The sequence below is a fragment of the Camelus bactrianus genome, chromosome 4 (assembly GCF_048773025.1).
Source record: "Camelus bactrianus isolate YW-2024 breed Bactrian camel chromosome 4, ASM4877302v1, whole genome shotgun sequence".
Classification (NCBI taxonomy): Eukaryota; Metazoa; Chordata; class Mammalia; order Artiodactyla; family Camelidae; genus Camelus; species Camelus bactrianus.
In genome coordinates, this window is record NC_133542.1 from 13,779,004 (window position 1) to 13,796,220 (window position 17,217).

The following is a 17,217-nucleotide window of genomic DNA, read 5'->3' on the forward strand; positions in this document are numbered from 1 at the left end:
CTAAGTGCAGCATTTCTCTTAAACTTCATGTTTTTCCTAGCATATACATATGAGGAAGTATTTTAAAAACACAAAATTGAAAGGTTTTCATTCCAAATCTTTAGAAATAACTGATACATGAAAAATGTGTTGTATATTTATCTGTGACTTTATATGCCTTGAAACACATTCAATATACCTAGGTGAGAAGTAAAGCTCAAAACTAAACATCTCCCTTCTATTCCTACGATCTTTTTCTAGAAGCAAAAACCTGGCAAGTTTGATGTAAGTGCTAAATCAGAATCACGCTCGATGCATGCCTCCTAGAGTTGACACATGAAAAAATGATTTCATTTGCTGCCATAGATGGATTATACCAACTAAATGAACAACAATGGCCATTTTTAGTTTGTCTATCTTCTGGTTCTTTGAGCCATTTAAAACACAAGACACAAAACAAATACCAATATAAAAGGAGATAATACTCTTCTATATGTGAACTATTTATTGAACTATCATACTATGTAAAATATCACTCTTCAAAGAGGTCACAAAAAGTATAGCATTCAAAAATTTTAGGTAAAACTCTTCAAGGGTAAGCTAAATTTTTTTTTTTTTTTTTGTCAGCTTGTACAAAGTTTAATAGCAGGAAGATGTTTCTGTAGAGACTTGCAGTTGGTTCACACTCAGTTTCTGCTCATGCTATGTAGAGCATCCACAATGGTTTTATTGTACTCTGCAATCTGCTTGGTCACATTCTTCATAATTAGCTGGTAATCACTCTCTTGACTCTTGGTTGCTATGACTAATTAAATGGGTTAAGGGACAACACTGTCACTACAAATATTAATCTAATTTTGTGACTCAGAAAGGAGCCAAACTGTACTAGTATTTTTCTTATTGAAAACTGAAGATGGCACAGAAAAAGCACAATTAGAATATTTTTTAAAAAATTGTTAAAATTAAGCATCAACTGAAACTTAAAAGGCCACACAAAATTTGTTTCAAAGACGTTTGTCTACAGCATAAAATTTTTTTTTAATAATTAATGTTATTCATCTCAATCTAAATCTGGTCAGAGAACAATTCAATCTTCAGAAGAACTATGTCTCAAAGTCACATATTTTATGGCACACAAAACCAGAGTTCTGGACTTTACTGTGAATAGGAGTCTTCTGGTTTTAAAATAAGTTGCACAACTACCGGGAATAGAGCCATGAACACATCTCATCTGAAGGTACGCTGGGGTCCATGCTGCCCTGAGCTGATGTTCAGCAGTGTCCTAGAGGAGAAACTACACGAGTCAGTATCTAGCTCTCCAAGCAGAGATATTCTTGAATGGGTCAAAGAAGGGACTAGGAAACAACTTTTGGGGAAATGTTTCTTACAACTCCATGTGTGTTCTCAGCAGCTGCTTCCTCCTATGATCACACAGAAAGATAAGCAAGAAAATGGAACATAGGTACTATCTTGACAGAAATAAGATGGGGACATAGTACTACTATCAATTGGTAGATGAAGCTGAATTGGCTGAAATACAGATGTGCTTGAAAGTCAAATTTTTCATGACACTTCTTGGTTTACTCTCTCCTTTTGCTGCCCAGATATCCAAGGTACAGCCTTATAAATAACAACAAATAACTACATGTACACTCATATGTACATACATATACATATATATGGTTATATATAATTTACCCAGCAACTCTATGAGAAAAAAACATTAACTTTATTTGAGATAATAAAATTGAGGTTTAAAAAATTAAGTAAATTGTCCAAAGTCTATAACCTATAAGTAGTAGAGTCAACATTTAAAATTAGATCTCCTGACTGAAAAACCTGTGCACTTAGTCACTATGCCACACTACAGCTTCATACAGTCTGCTTTCTATTAGTTACTCTGTTACACACACACACACACACACACACACACCCTACTGTAGAATGGAAACTAAGTCTTATTTATTTCCCACATAGTTTACCCAGTATTTTGTACATTTTAGGTATCTGATATTGAATTGAATTTTATTTGTCTTTAAAGAAATTCCAAGAAAAAAAATCAGTCGAGTTCATGTGCAGTTTTTTAAAGGATACATTCTTTCATCACAAAATTATTTTGCTCATGGTGTTGCCACTTCCTCTCCAGATTTGTAAGCTAACAACAGAAAAGAAAAATGTTAACCAGTGCCTATATTCAAAAACTATATACACCTTCAAGAGGATAAGGGAAAAATCCCTCAATTTAAAATCTTTTCAACTCCTTGCATTTTATTGAGACAAAGCCATGATAGACAAAAAAGAAATTTAGAAAAGATTAAACAACAATAAATACAATAATAAATACAATGTTAAATTCGACAACAGGTTTACTTCATTTACTTTGATTGGAAAATGTTTTAAACGTTTATTATACCAATGAAGATGCCAACTGAAAGATAACTTATGATTTTCCCCTTCTTAAAAGCACTTAAAAAGAAGAATGCAACATGATGGGAATCTCTCCTTGAAATCTGAAGGTCTAATGCTACAAATGTACTGTATATTCTAACACTATAAAAGGTTCAGCTATATAGGAGAAACTTCCTTATTTCCAGGGCTAAATTTCCTGCCTCATTCCACAAGCTGTGATAAGAGCAGAGCTGCAGTGTGAAGATTGTAAGAGGGCTGGTAAAAAGCTGGCACTGTTACAATAATTTCTGCATCAACAGGAAGCTAATGTGGATATTATATTGATGGTTGCTTCCTCCGAAGACAATTTTACTGTTATAGAATTAAATTGTTTTTCTGATTTAATTAACCTTGTAACTCTGGGTTATGGTCTTTCTTTTTTAAGATGCACATAGTTTTTTTTCCTAAGCAAAAGACAGCCTGAAAAATGAAACATTAAAATAATGTTCTCCCTGGACATTTCCAAGAAGTAATAACCATGTAAAAAATCTGATAATTGAAGCAGCATTAATAATATTTCTGTCTACTCTCATGTTAAAATATTTTCAGGGTGTTAAGTTCAGTCTTAATGTAGCATCCATCCCATTGTTTCCTCTAAAGAGATAAATCTAGATATTAGGATGAATCCTAACTAATTAATTATGTGAACTGTATGTGCTGAGTTAATGCTACTAAATCAGATCTAGCTTCCCTAGATAGAAACCTTGAAGTTAAGATGGACTTAAGGAAGCAGTCAGCACTTTTTGACAATAAATCTCTAATAACCTTTCGCAAAGTCAAGTACCAAACTTTTCCTCTTTGTTTCATACAAAGAAGTGGCCTTCTTATAATGCAGCAGACCTCTTAAGTGCTACATGCATAATGCTATAAAAGCAACACTATGTCAGATGGTCAAATTCCTTCTATATTATGTATCTATTTTAGTGACTTGCCTTTAAACCTCCAAGGATGTCATGAAGCACAAATCGGTTTTTTTTTTTCTACAACTTATATTAAAAGTCTGTTATGAGTTCTTTATATATTTTGGATATTAACCCCTTATGAGATATATGATTTGCAAATATTTTCTCCCCACTTGCAAGTTGCCTGTACATTTTGATTGTTTCATTTGCTGTGTGGAAACCTTTTAATTTGATGTGGACTCACTTAATTATTTTTGCCTCTGTTGCTTGTGCTTTTGGTTTTATAATAAAAAAATTGTTGCCAAGACTGATGTCAAGAAGCTTTTCCCCTATGTTTTCTTCAAGGAATTTATACAATTTGTTCTAATATAAATATGTTTAAATGATTTCAAATAAATGACCACTTGAAAAGGTCTATTATGGAAAATTATTTATAAATTTCAAAAGCCAGTCTTTGAGAAAATAACTGCAAAAGATAGAGAGACCAGGATTTGATTCTGATCATTTGGGATTCATAAAAGGCAACACATAATACAGAGAAGCATTGTAAATTATGGCTTATGCTATAATTCCTGTATATTGGGTTAAGAATATGATTAGCATTTATTGTGGGTATAAACAAGGTTGCTATTGACTGGCTCTAAGAAATTGTGTTAGTCAAATGTTTTTCTCTTTAAATCATTTACTCAGTGGAAGAGGAGGACCAATATTCCATAAGAAATATCAATTTTTTCCTACAAACCATAAGACAATGGTCTCATAAACTTTTTCTTAGGTGTCTTCTCCAGCATCCACCCTACTCTAAACAGACTAGGATAATATTGCTACTTGCAAGTCTATACCTAGGCTTGTATATTATGAAGTAGAGACAGAGTAACTGAGTAATAAATTTGAATTATGTAAATTAGTGACTTCTAAGCTTAGTAGTTGTGGCAAACTCTGATGCAAGTCCATCTCTTTCAAGAAGAGTATCAGGTATATCTTTTTGTCAAATGGTACATCCACACAATGAAATAGCTGATATCATAAAAATATCACCAAAAAAAGAGGTTGAAAACGTTTAAGTAAGAAAATAAATGCTTAAAGACTGCATGCATACAATGATTTCATCTGTAAAAGCAGTATCATTAATAAGGGTGTATAACTGCAAAGGAAAAAAAGTTTACAAGGATATTATACCAAAATGTTAATGATGGTTGTCTATCATGATCGTATTACTATATAAAGAAAAGGAAGAAAAAATTCTATTGCATTTAGCATTAATAAATCATAGTTGCAAATTGCTAACATAGACTAATCAGATGTGAAAATAACCAATTTTTACCAGATCATAAGTACTGATTTTGTATGACATACATGCTTCATTTAATCCTCCAACAAATACTTATTGAACACCTATTATGTGCCAATGACTAGCATAGTGCTGGGGAGAAAGCGAGTGAGAGAGGCATCGTCTCTGCCCTCAGAAAGAGGTCTCAATCTAGACCTGATACCTGGTTGAGGTCATTATCAGCAGGAGAGGGATACAAAAAGGAGGCTTGTCTGTGTATCCTGTGTAAATAATCAGAGATATAAATAAAGAAGTTCAAGAATAGGATTGCTCTTTATAGAATCATTTGAACAGTTTTAAAATGAGAAATAACCTAAATGTCCAACAATTTGGAATTGGTTCAGTAAATTATGCCATAGTCATATAGTCAAATGTTATACACAACATTAAAAAAATCTACTGACAAGGGGAAGTACTTACGACATATAGTTAGTGATGAAAGCAAGTCTCCAAATAATAGGTACAAAGTCTCCAAATAATATGATACAATTTCTATCATACAAAAATAAATGTGTACTTACATATATGTATAAAGTGAGTGTACATATAACATATACATGTAGACTAGAAATATCTATCTACAAATAGACAGAATTATTCCTTCTGGGTGGTGGGATATTAGTCATTATGGCTCATTTTCATTATTTGTAGCATTCATGTGTTAACAAAGTTTCTGCATTAAAAACACTTTACTTTTGAAATTTTTAAAAGCTGTTAGTTACCATAATGGCTGTGCCCAGAACAGTGCCTAGCATAGAGTTGGCCTTCATATAGGTTTATAGAAGGCAGGAAAGCAGGAAATTTCTTTCTGAATGGAGATTATAAAGAATCTAGCTATCTTCAAAGCCAGAAAATCTGGAAGGTAAATAAAGCAGGTGAGGTGAAAATAAAAAAATTGATTGCTTTGGGGTAAAAATACACAGTAAGAGAATAGGACAGATAGCCTAAAAATAGAAATGAATTTCAGTCTTTTTAAAATTTTTACCTGAGAATGTGTCTCATTTTCTTGCAACTGTGTTTTCAGTGTCTCACATTGCACGTTTAGTTTCTCCATTATTTTTTTAAAGGTATTTCTACGGGTTGATAATACTGTTCTCTCCTGATGCAATTTCTAGATAGATCCAAACAGAAGTAAATAACAGGCTTTAGCAAATATCTAGTAAATCAATATAAATCATATTTGACTTAAATAATTTAAATGATATTCTGATAAAATTCTACTATGGCTATAATTAAAACTTGTTTGTAAAAATGTCCTATTAACTATAATAAGCTAAATTAGTATTAATTATAACTCACTAGGGCTGCCATATGTGTTCAGACTCCACCAAATTTACATTAATGTAAACGGCAATAAAAAGCCACTGACAAGTCTTAAGTAGGGAAATATCATAATCAAATTTCATTTAACCAAGTATATATTTGTTTAAGTACCCTATCCCTTGCTTTTCAATTTTTGTCTTTTGTTTGAAACTGATATCACTCTAAATTCCTACAATATATGTAAGTGTCTTTATTTTTTCTTAGCTTATATATCAAATAATCAACTGAAAATAATAAATTTTATAAACTTACACATATTATGAAATTTAATCAAGAAAAAACTATTTGAATCAAAATTTTGTAAGACTCTGTTGTCATATACCTTTTTCTTTTCTTCAGCTGATGATTTTAAAGTTGACAAATCATTGTATGTCTCCAGATCAGTTGTCATTTGCTTAATTTTGCTTTTTAGAGAATGTTGTTCCTCAGTCATTTTACTTTCCAGAAGCTCCATTTTCTGTAGATCCAACTGTAGACGCTGACTATCTGAAATGCAGGAAAAGTCAAGGGCATAATTAGTTAAAACTTTATTCCTTTCACAAAAGGAAATGCAATGATTAAAAATCATGTTCTACAAGAGTATATACACAAGAAACATATATTCACTGTAACCAGTGAGACAATACAAAGATGACTTAAAATAAATTATTCATCACCCAGGTAACCAACATAACCTGATGTGTTTTAGTCATATTTGTTTCCATGTTCACACAAACATATAAGAACATACATAGTTCTTTTTTCTTACTTAATAACATAACATATATTATGAGCAAAGACCTATTATTTTTAAACACCTTTATTTTTTTAAGCACCATATTTCAAATGTACAATCTGATGAATTTTGATAGATGTGTATACCAATGAAACTACTACCACAATCAAGATAGCTCACATTTCCATCACTCTCCAAGAGGTGCAACTTTTGAATTTCCAATTTATCCCTTCCCATCCCCTTTACCCACTGGTAACCATGTTCTCTACGTCTGTAAGTTTGTCTCTGTTTTATAGATAAGTTCATTTGTGTCCTTTTTAAAAAAGATTTCACATATAAGTGATATCGTATGCCATTTTTCTTTCTCTTTTTGGCTTACTTCACTTAGAATGACCATCTCTAGGTCCATCCATGTTGCTGCAAATGGTATTATTTTATTCTTTTTAATGGCTTAGTAGTATTCCATTTCACATCTTTATCCAGTCATCTGTTGATGGACATTTGGGTTGTTTCATGTCTTGGCTATTGTAAATAGTGCTGCTGTGAACACTGGGGTGCATGTGTTTTTTTGAATTATACTTTTCCTTGTGCCCAGGAGTGGGACTGCTGGATCATATGTAAGTCTATTTTTAATTTTTTAAGGAACTTTCATCCTGTTCTCCATAGTGGCTACACCAATTTACATTCCCACCAACAGTGTAGGAGAGTTCCTTTTTCTCCACACCCTCTCCAGCATTTATCATTTAAAGACTTTTTAATGATGGCCATTCTGGCTGGTGTGAGGTAATATCTCACTGTAGTTTTGATTTGCATTTCTATTAACAATTAATGATGTTGAGCATCTTTTCATGTGCTTGTTGGCCATCTATATGTCTTCTTTGGAGAGATGTCTATCTAGTTCTTCTGCCCATTTTTTTATTAGGTTGCTTGGTTTTTTGATATTAAGGTATATGAGCTGTTTGTATATTTTGGAAATTAGTCCCTTGTCAGTTGCACCATTTGTAAATATTTTCTCCCATTCTGTAGGTTGTCTTTTTGTTTTGTTGATGGTATCCTTTAAAACTGTGCAAAATCTTTTAAAACATACTATTTTTAATAGGGGTATGACATATACACACAGTTATATGGGGAAAAAGGAAGTTATGAAACATTATATATGTTTGAGTAAAACTTATAATTATATATACAGTTAGTTCTCATTATTTGTGGGAATTATAGTCTGTAAAGTTATTGTAAACACTGAGTCAGCAAACACTGAACTACTACTTCTAGAGGAAATACAAGATTAGGTTCCTGTGAGCCTCTGGTCACAATATTTTCATATATATAATCTTTTATGTGTGTTTTTCACTAAATATATCTTATTTAATATATATTATTAATTCCTTAACATTAGACTTAAGGCCAACTTATGCCTGAACAAAACTTACCTAACAGACATACTTTCTCCGTAAGGCACATCACAGCCTTGAACTTAGGAACACTAGTCAACGTTTCAGCACTATACTTGGGGGTCATTTTAAATAGCAACAAAGAGCACAAAAATGTAGGAAAAAATGGCATTAAATAATATACCACAAAAAGGATACTTGTTTATAGCATGAGAACTAAAGCAAGAAGGCACAGTGTTGCCTTATTCAGCCATTGCTGGGAACTCAGCATTTAAATTTTTCAAATTTTAATTCAAAATTTTCACCTGCATGTGTCCATAAATGATCATGAAAGTTTTGCAAATACGGATTTGGGGTTACAAATTAATTTTAGTGAGAAAGCAAATTTACAAATACAGAATCCATGAATAATGAGGATGGACTATACGTGTGTGCATGTGCACACACATGTGTGTATGTGTGTCTCATTCTTGCTTTCCAAAGTATTGAGCACCTACTATGTGCCAGGTGCTGAGGATATAATAGAAATCAACAGAGACATTGTTTTCACTTGAGTTTTATTCTAGAGGTTAAACTAGGAAATTTAAAAAGCATTACATTAAACTGGATAACTACTATGAAAAGAGTAATGCAAGGTATCATGGAGCATGTGGTACTGGTCAAAAGAGTTCTCTAAAGATATGCCTTTTAACTGACGCTTTAAGGATTAGAAATCAACCAACCAAAGGGAAAAGTGAGTGTTCCAGAGAAGATAATCAACATGTGCAAAGTTTAGAGGTAAGAAAGCATGGTTCCTTTGAGCAAATAACAGAAGTTCAGTATGACTAGAATCCAAAGCTCAGAGTGGGTGGTAAACTATAGACTTTGGTTGATAATAATGTGTCCATGTTGGTTCATCGATTGTACCAAATATGCCACACTGATGAGGGATGTTGAGGGTAGGGGAGTATATATTTATGGGTTGTGAACTCTATTTCCTGCTTAGTTCTATTGTGAACCTGAAATTGTTCTAAAAGAATAAAATCTAAATCTAAAACAAAAACAAAAAACTACATATACTGCTTTTCCTAGAGAAGGGGAGAAAATGGTTGGTTGGTATAGGGTAAAGTTTATCTTCCTTTAACAGCAGGTCCCCATGAAACGCTAAAAACTTCTCCAAGAGAAGAGACAGGAAGAGGATGCAGACTAGTTCCTTCTGATATGCTATGAAGTTGCAAAGTTTACCAAGCGGTGTGTACATAGTAGCAAAATCTCAGAAGGAACCACTTTGACCTGGGGAAATGTTCCTGAAATATTTTGCCATCAGCGCATTTGTTTATTCCCTGGAGTTTCCTTTCCAAAAATATAAATAAAAACTATTGCTGACAGGTTCCTTGCCTCTTTACTCATGCAGTTTATCAGTGTTTTTAATCAATTTTTTCATTATTGTCCTAAGGAGCCTTTTGTAGATGATTTTTTTCCCAATCACCTCCCTCCCACTGAATTATTTTATATAGCAGATGTATATCTGCTTATATACAGTGACTCTTTGGAGGGCCGCAAACTATTACAGTTAATGTCTGAGATTTTTTTTATCCTTCACCCAAGAAGCAATATTGCACTCTTGGGAGTCATACTGCCTCACTAAGAAACATAGAGTATACTAAGAAAATTAAGTGAGTTCCAATTATAACTTCAAGAACCAAAAGGGAGGCAATTCACAAAAGGGGAATGTAAAATTCATTACCTCTGAAAGATAAGTAAGAATATTATAAACCTCTTATGGTGATTTCCAGATACAAGAAGTTTCTTAAGAAGGATGATGTTAAAGAAAGAGAGGAAAAATAATTTATTACGCTTGGTTTAAATCAACACTTAAAAATAACTGAGTAAATGAAATTAATTGTAGGGGTCAAAGAATTCAAATCTTAATAAGGGAAATTTTCAGTAAAATCCTTATCATAATAATAAACTGGATTTTTATCTCCATTAAAACCAGTTCTCATTCTTTTCCAATTCTACATCTCTGGAGAAAATATAAATGACCAGTTTTTAAAAAGAAATGTAAACATGAAGTATAGAACTATGAAATGAAAATAAAGTCCTGATTATTGAATTCATTTCCTGGTATTGATATTTACCCTTTAAAAAATGTATGTTTCTTGATATCCATTATGCAAAGATAGTTTAAAGGAGACAAAAAAAAAAAAAAACGTTGAATTAATATTGACTTTAGATAAATAAAAAACTTAAAAATACGGTCTAAAACACAGAACAGAAGTTTTCTAGATGGAATAATTAAACATAAAATTCTTCAGCTTACAGAAAAAAGAAAATAAAGATATAAAAATAATCGTGGTTGTATATATGCAAAATAATTGAAAGTGGATCTAGAAGAGATATTGCACACTTACGTTAACTGCAGCATGATTAACAAAAGCCTAGAGGTAAAAACAACCCAAATGTTCAGTAAGGAATGAATGAATAAAGAAAATGGGGTATGTACACACTATGGGACATTATCCAACCTTAAAAAAAATAGAAAATCCTGTCACATGTTACAACACAGATGAACTTTGAGGACGTTATGATAAGTGAACTAATAAAGTCACTAAAAGACAAATATTGCATGATCCCACTTATATGAGGTATTTAAAGTAGTCAGATTTACAGAAACAGAATGTGGTTAGCAGTAGCTGAGGAGGAGGAGGAAATGGGAAGTTGTTCAATGGGTATGAATTTCAATTTTGCAAGATGAAAATGTTCTAGAGATCTGCTACATAACAACGTGCAGATAACACTATTATACTGCACACTTACAGATAGTTAGGATGGTAAATTTTATGTGTTTTTTTATCACAACTTAAAAAATACTCATAGTCAAACCAATAATAGGTATAGATCAAATTTAAAATGTACTTCCTCTAGTTGCTTGGCATATAATTCAGATATACAAATAAAACTACGGCAAACAAACTCTAAACAAATCTGGGCAGATAAAACATATTTAAATGTATAGAATGACATTTTCCCACCTATATCATCAATCTAAATTCAACTGCATATTAACAGTGTTCAGAATGCATTTATAAAACTAGGCAGTTGTGTATTAGACTGCAGAACTCTTTGGATTGTTAGGAAATTAACATAGTGCTTATATTGATTATTATATAACTCTCACAAAAAGGTCTGAGACAGCATCCTGATATCAAGTAAATGAATACATTTCTGCAGCAAAAAGTATGAACAGTTACATTAGGTAGGATAATTAAAGACTATAAATAGCCTAATGTCAGTTCAGGTCAGGCCCGGTTTTGCTGCCAAGAGCTTTTTAGATTTGAGGATTCCAGATAAAGAAATACTGTGGAAAATCTTCCATTTTAGGAATCTTTCAACGTTTTTAAGTTAGCAAATATTGCCTTCCTTCCCCATGACCTCATAAACTGCCAGAATAATTTCAAGTAGATAAAAAAATAGCTAATTCAAAGTCACCACACACCATCATAGTTAGAATCTGCCGCTTGAAAAACCAAAGATACCGTACAAATTTTCACTTGACTTTATACTAGGCTCTTTAAACTCAATCATGTGTATTTGTTCTTAATCCCTACCTGCAGTATCCAAATGGCAGCCACTAGCCACATATGGCTTTTAAGCACTTGAATGTGTCTAGTCCAAAATGATGGGCTGTAACTGTAAAATCTCATTGATCATTTTTATACTGAATACATGTTGAAATGATAATATTTTGAATACACTGGCTTAAATAAAATAATTATCGAAATTCAGTTGCCTCTTTTCACTTTTTTAATGTGGCTACTAAGAAATTTAAATTATGTATGTGGCTGGCATTACACTTCTCACTTCTTTTGGACAGTGCTGCTCTAGTCTCACGTTAGTCATAATGGCTGAAACTAATTATAATAAATCATTACCACCTCTACACCTCTCCTAACTATCCAAAGACCAAGGAGGACATGAGCCCTATGCACTTCCATTCTGCCTTATGCTTCTATCATAGTACTGTTTCATTATATTTCAATTGTTTATCTGTCACTCCACCAGATTGAAAGTTTCCTGAGGAAACAGATTGGATTTTTTAAAATCTCTGTATACCCAAGTCATAGCAAAGGCATAGAGCAATATTCAATAAATGTTAAATGAATGAGAATATCCCAATGAATTAGTATTAAGTTGATATGAAAAAAATTCTAAGCCTATAAATGATTGCAGCAATAGGCAATCGTAAATTATATTCTCAGTCTTTCAAAAAAAATCAAAGAGAGTAACATCAGACTTAAAATTTTCAGTTTTTATTACAGAAAGAAAAGGACATTAAAATCTAGGTGTCTTCTCACCTGAAGTCAGATTCCTAGCTGTACTTTGTGATTTCTGCATTTCAGTAGATTTAAAATTGAGATCATCCTGCATCATCTTCAGCTCTTGATTGGTGATAGAGGATATCTGTTTCATTCGATTTATATTCTGTATTTGCAGAGAAATAAAAATGAAAAAAATTGTACTCATTTAAGTTTCCAATAAAACTCTTGAGAATGCTGCTAAAGGACTGGATGTTTAGAATGGGTATTCTTTTTTTGAAATAGATCACTTATCATATACGTTTTATAGAAGAATACTGTGAGATTCAAAGTCAGGTTTTCTCAATAAGGAGAGGCTAATTTAAAATTAAGAATTGTTTCTTTTACCTTTGTTTTACTTGACTGTAGAAAAAAAATGCAACTGTACTAGTCTAGGAACTGACTGGATTCTTAAAACACTTAGAATATTGAAGAGACCGTGCATTTTTCTTCCTATGGTACCACACATTAGTAGATGCCCAATAAACATTTTTTGCTGAATCAAGATATTCATTAGGTACTCTGTTCTCTTACATAATAGTGAACCATTGCAATTTCTGAGTTGTATTTAGAAAGATAATCACAGTGAAAGTAAAGAAGACACCAAGATAGGCACACGGTACTTACTCTACTACTGTGCTCCAAAAGTGCAACAATGTTGGCTTCTATCTGTGCCTTCCTTTCCACTTCCTGATTCTTAGTTTCCTCAAAAGTCTCAATAAAATCTGCCAATTGAAAAATATGATGAGAAGCTACTGTTGATGTAGTTAATCACTATATAAACTGATTTGTTGGTCTGAAGAGCACTTTTTAGAAATTCAAAGCAAATTTTAAACTTTCACTGTTTAATTTTTTTATTAACCCAAGGGTAATTAAATTACTCAATAAGAGCATTTCTATATACTTTCAAACTTTCAAAGTTTAACTCTTATGACCTTAATACAAATAAATAAAAAATTTATAAATTCAGGCTCAAAACAAAAAGTTGATTAAAAAGAGATCTGAGAGATCAGAATAAGTCCTATGTTTTTACACTAGGATCTCCTTGATACATGTACAATTATTAACATCTATAATTAGCCACTAGCTTTACTTCTGAAAATATTACTAATTACCTTTTTTATCTGAAAATGGGTATTTTACTTATGCTGCTGAATTAATCTCAATAAGTTTAGTAATTTATTCAGATTATAAATAAACATTGTAAGAAATCATCCTTTTTCTTGTCTAATATAGAATTAGGACATAATTTGCTCTTATTTACATTCTTACAGTATTTCTATGGATCTTCCAAAAGTTAACTTAAAATAATTTTATTATCAGCATAAAATAACAAATTAAGTTTGAGATAATTTTTGGTACTTGCTGATATTTTAAAGAAATCTTGGAATATCATTAAATCAGAGATGGCAATGACTGCTTTATAACATGTATGAAGGTAACAACTGACATTAGACATATAAAAATGGCAGATTCTAGAAACATGATAATTAGAAAAGGAAGCCAGTAATAGTTAATATAGTCAATATTGAAAAACTTTATAATGTACAACATAAATTTAAGTGAAGATCTATTTACAAAGTCAAGTTCAGATTTTTAAAAAAGTAAGTGAGAAGCTGTAACAGAAGACTACTAAAGTTCCAGTTAGTGATAGAACCAAGTAACAAAATCAGAGGTGAGGCTAATAAATAATGAGACAAGTATTATGAAAACCTAAAAAAAGGTGAAAGATATTGAAGGTGAACATAGTGAAGCAGATAAAAGAGAAAAGTCAACATTCAATCAATGAGTGTTCTACAGATGCTCTATAGTCTATGAGTGTAAATATTAGCTTTAGAGTGTACCCCTGAATAAAAAGTCATACACACACATGTACAAAATCTTTGTAGAATTCTCTGCTCATCCCTAAACTATGCGAGGTATTTGGTAATACTTAAAGGCAAATGCTCTGAATGTCCACACTTCCACACTTCTATTATTAGTCATTACATTTTCCCAGAACGAGATCTCTGATTTAGTATAAGTGAACAGCTACCTGAGAATATAAAATTTTCGTATCTATAAGATTATTGCTTACTGTCCATACTTTCCTCCCTTTTTTTCAGCTCCTTGTACTTCTGATTCATTTCACCTATAAGCAATAAAAAAAAAACATTAATTTCAAAAACTCTAGAAACAGTGCTTAAAATGAAACATCTCTCGTAGGTTCTCTATATGCGATTAGTCATTGAATATTCAATATTTTCAATTAGGTGGGATTCTTTCACACTGAATTATGTAGTCTTTTAAAACACCTATATATGAATGTTTGACTATTTAGAAAGAACAATCCTCTGACTGAAAAGGACTGAAAGGTTTTCCAATGGTTCTCTATTTCACTTCCAACTTGCAGCTATTCAATACACACACGAACTGGTGACGGGAAACATGAACTCCCAGGAAAGTTCATTTCATCTCTGAATGGCTACAATAGTCAGTAAGATAGCAGGGTTACTTCCCTCAAAGAGCTCAAAGTCTAGATATTTAACAACACTTACTAAGAGCTATCATATGAAAGTAAAGCCTGCTATAGCAGTACACAACAAGGACAATTAATCTAGTTTGAGGTATCAGGAAATTTTTCTCTAAAGAAGCAATATTTAAGCTACATTATAAAGGATGAATGAATAGGAGTTACCTAGTCAAAATATAGAAGTTCAAAATCAAAGCATTATAAGTACAGGAATTTGAAAGTGAGGATGAATGTGATAGCACAAGAAACTGAAAGAGTATTATGGTTCAGGCAGAGAATGTGAAGTGAAAAAATGGCACAAAATGGGAGGGGATAGCTCAGTGGTAGACTGCGTGCTTAGCACGCATGAGGTCCTGGGCTCAATCCCCAGTACTACCATTAAAAAAAAAGCTTTACTGACATGAAAGAAAAATCACAGTTGACTTTTACACCAGAAATCGACACACTATAAACTGACTCTACTTAAAAAAAAAAAAAAAGCAGCACAAAGATGAGGCAGGTTATCAAAAACTTTATAAGCCACATGTTATGAAAGTCTGGACTTTCTCCTAAGGACAATGGTAAAATTACTGAAGAATTTTAAGCAGAGGAATAAAATGATCAATGTGCATTTCTGAAAAATATTTCTGATCAGGATAATAAAAGAGAAGTCAGATTAGAGGCAATAAGACTAGTTAGGAGGGTGTCACAGTAATCCAGGTGAAAGATGAAGATTGCTTGGTGGCAACTAGGATGTAAGGTAGAGGATTTTTGTTTGAGGCATTTAAGAGCCAGAGTCTATGGATTTTGGTAAGGGTTAGTGAGGGAGAAGTCAAGTATGATTCCCAGGGTTTCTGGCTTGAGCAATTGAGGACATGGTTGTATTATCTACTGAAAAGAAAAGCATGTTGAGGAAGAAGTTGCTTACAGCAGTTATAGACATGTATTTAATATATGTGAAAGACATAATTAAAATAAAAAAATCAAAGGCCCAAAAAAATGGATGAAATCTGACACTTCAGCTGCATAAAGGGACCAGTAGTAGAGGTGGATCATGATTATCTTAGAACAACATGATTTTCAGCGTAACAAAAATTGAGTCTTGGAGGCACAAGGCTGTTTCCCTGGACTAGTGAGATGGCTGCAGTCCTGTGCTCCCAGGGACCCTGGTAGAGAAAGCAGAATAAATTTGTGCTTGCTCCAATCTGTAGTTTCTTCAATCAAGTCAGTTAGTTCTTAGCATTCTAGAGAAACTAGAAAAGCTTACTAAGATGATACCCAGCAAAGATGGAAAGAATAATAGGCTCCTAAAGGGGTTCCAGATAAGAAGCTGGCATCTAGAAAAACTTTAGGAAGAAGAGTTCAAAGAAAATGGGGGAACTGTCAGTTAGAGTCCAGAGTCTAAAACCCAATGGTCAGCCTGTGTTCTATATATCCTTCTATAGGGTATATGGTTTTTCCAAATATTGGCTACAGCAGCAGTAAAGTTAGGGAGTAGAGGAAGATAGAACCCCTAATTACATGGAAGCATGGGCTTCCACTTGTATACTTGCATGGGTGGGAAGTGAATTACAAGTAAAAAACGGTGATGGCAAAGTCAGAGACCTAGGTCAGCAGACAGCTTTTTTGCTTTCTGGTCTGAAAATATTTTTCCCAAGCTCATTGACGACAGCCCTGATACAGAGAAAATCTTGTCAAAGCCCCCTCAACATTACTGGTAGTAAAAAGCTGAAAGCTACTGTAAAATAAGGACAGTAAAACCCAGAGGTCATGAAATCCCAGCCAGGGACATTCAGAACCAATGGGAAACATATGGTTCACTCTGACTAAGGCTTTGGATCCATTAAAAACTTTACTGGACTATTACTCAGTTCAAACGATCAACAATGGTCTCAGAGCATACTGATGTAGTGTGATTAGCTGCAAGGGTGAGGGGAGAGATAATTTTTTACTAATAACAAAGTTTGTATATAACTAAGTTTTAAAAAAACACAATATAGATAAACTATGATTAGTTCTATAATGATGTTACTACTATTCACTTATCTTATGGCAGTAATTTTTTGGGTGGGAAACAAAGTTAAAGAATATGAGCTTATAGCATACATGATCTGGAATACCCTCATAGAAGAGTGATGTGCCTATAAATGTTATATAACATATGTGAAGTAGCAGAAAAACTAGTATCTGCTGAACCCGCCATGGCCTAGGTTTCAAGGAAAATCCTAGTTTCTTGTAATGACTGGCTGAGAAGTTACACTATTGGGAGACTGGTCAGACATTAAGGGATTAAGAGTAAGG

At 32.7% G+C, this 17,217-nt stretch overlaps 1 protein-coding gene across 7 annotated transcripts in view; it reads right to left on the reverse strand.

The window, feature by feature from the left end:
- Positions 1 to 461: 461 nt before the first annotated feature.
- Positions 462 to 17,217, reverse strand: part of IFT74 (intraflagellar transport 74) — a 65,988-nt gene continuing 49,232 nt past the window's right edge. For 6 of the 7 annotated variants that reach the window (XM_045518757.2, XM_045518756.2, XM_045518759.2 and 3 more), the window contains 7 exons: positions 14,503 to 14,556; positions 13,053 to 13,150; positions 12,426 to 12,552; positions 6,305 to 6,468; positions 5,645 to 5,770; positions 2,074 to 2,134; positions 462 to 784 (listed from right to left, as the gene is read on the reverse strand). In XM_045518757.2, the coding sequence (XP_045374713.1) occupies positions 666 to 784; positions 2,074 to 2,134; positions 5,645 to 5,770; positions 6,305 to 6,468; positions 12,426 to 12,552; positions 13,053 to 13,150; positions 14,503 to 14,556 (749 nt within the window). In that variant the 3' untranslated portion in view covers positions 462 to 665. The remainder of the gene's footprint in view (positions 785 to 2,073; positions 2,135 to 5,644; positions 5,771 to 6,304; positions 6,469 to 12,425; positions 12,553 to 13,052; positions 13,151 to 14,502; positions 14,557 to 17,217) is intronic. The other variant, XM_045518758.2, reaches the window with a different exon arrangement.